This window comes from Phaethon lepturus, unplaced genomic scaffold (genome assembly GCF_000687285.1).
Source record: "Phaethon lepturus isolate BGI_N335 unplaced genomic scaffold, ASM68728v1 scaffold41195, whole genome shotgun sequence".
Classification (NCBI taxonomy): Eukaryota; Metazoa; Chordata; class Aves; order Phaethontiformes; family Phaethontidae; genus Phaethon; species Phaethon lepturus.
Window position 1 is genome coordinate 30,605 of NW_010543344.1, and position 771 is coordinate 31,375.

The 771-nt window shown below is 39.7% G+C and overlaps 1 protein-coding gene across 1 annotated transcript in view; it reads right to left on the minus strand.

Annotated features, from left to right (window-relative positions):
- Positions 1-564: 564 nt before the first annotated feature.
- Positions 565-771, minus strand: part of LOC104621763 (talin-2-like) — a gene marked incomplete at its 5' end in the record, with an annotated part of 37,739 nt that continues 37,532 nt past the window's right edge. The window contains one exon of the mRNA XM_010288323.1: positions 565-693. Coding sequence (XP_010286625.1) covers positions 565-693 — 129 coding nt within the window. The remainder of the gene's footprint in view (positions 694-771) is intronic.

Here is a 771-nt window from a genome sequence, read left to right on the forward strand (position 1 = left end):
CTGAAAGAGGACGGGCATTTTCTTCAACCCACACTCATGCATGTTTCTCCACTCAGACATACATCCTTCTCTGTCTTGGTCGTCTTTTTACAAGGGTAGTTGGGGAAGAATTACCAGCTCATGTGATATTTATCATATGAAAGACTTCTTGACTGTTTTCCTATTAAAATGATGGAAGGTTTATAAGAAGTCAAGGAACGATAAATACCTCAAGCATCAGGAAAGTGACAATAATACTGACTTAGTATCTTTAGTAAAAAGTGAAACATTCTCTCCTGAGATATAAGTCAAGGAAGGAACAGGAATGATGAACCTAACACTGTACCATTATTTGATCATCATGCACCTCAGCTGACCAGATGAGAAAGAACAAGTGTTTATTGCCCTCTGCTCATCCAAAGCTATAACAGGCAGTTTATTTAGGTAAGTGCTTGGCATACCAGAATGTTGTCAGAGCAGTTCTCACTGTACTGTCCCCATTTAGCTTATTTCTTTAAAAGAAAAGGAAAAAAAAAAAGGGGGGGGCGGGGAAGGAGTAGGAAAGAAAAAGAAAATCTCAGCAGGTTAACCCTCATCTTCTCTTAGCTCTGTGGGTAGAAACTTGTATTGCTGTTGGCGGATCTGAGCCAGTTTTTTCCTTGCCTCTTCCAGCTCTCTTTCCTTCTTCAGCATTTCTTCTTGGGCTGCGATGATCTAGAAAACAGAAGCATGAATTATGACAGCAAGGACTGTCACTGTTTACATTTACTGTCTGTAAAACAAGATCTCTTT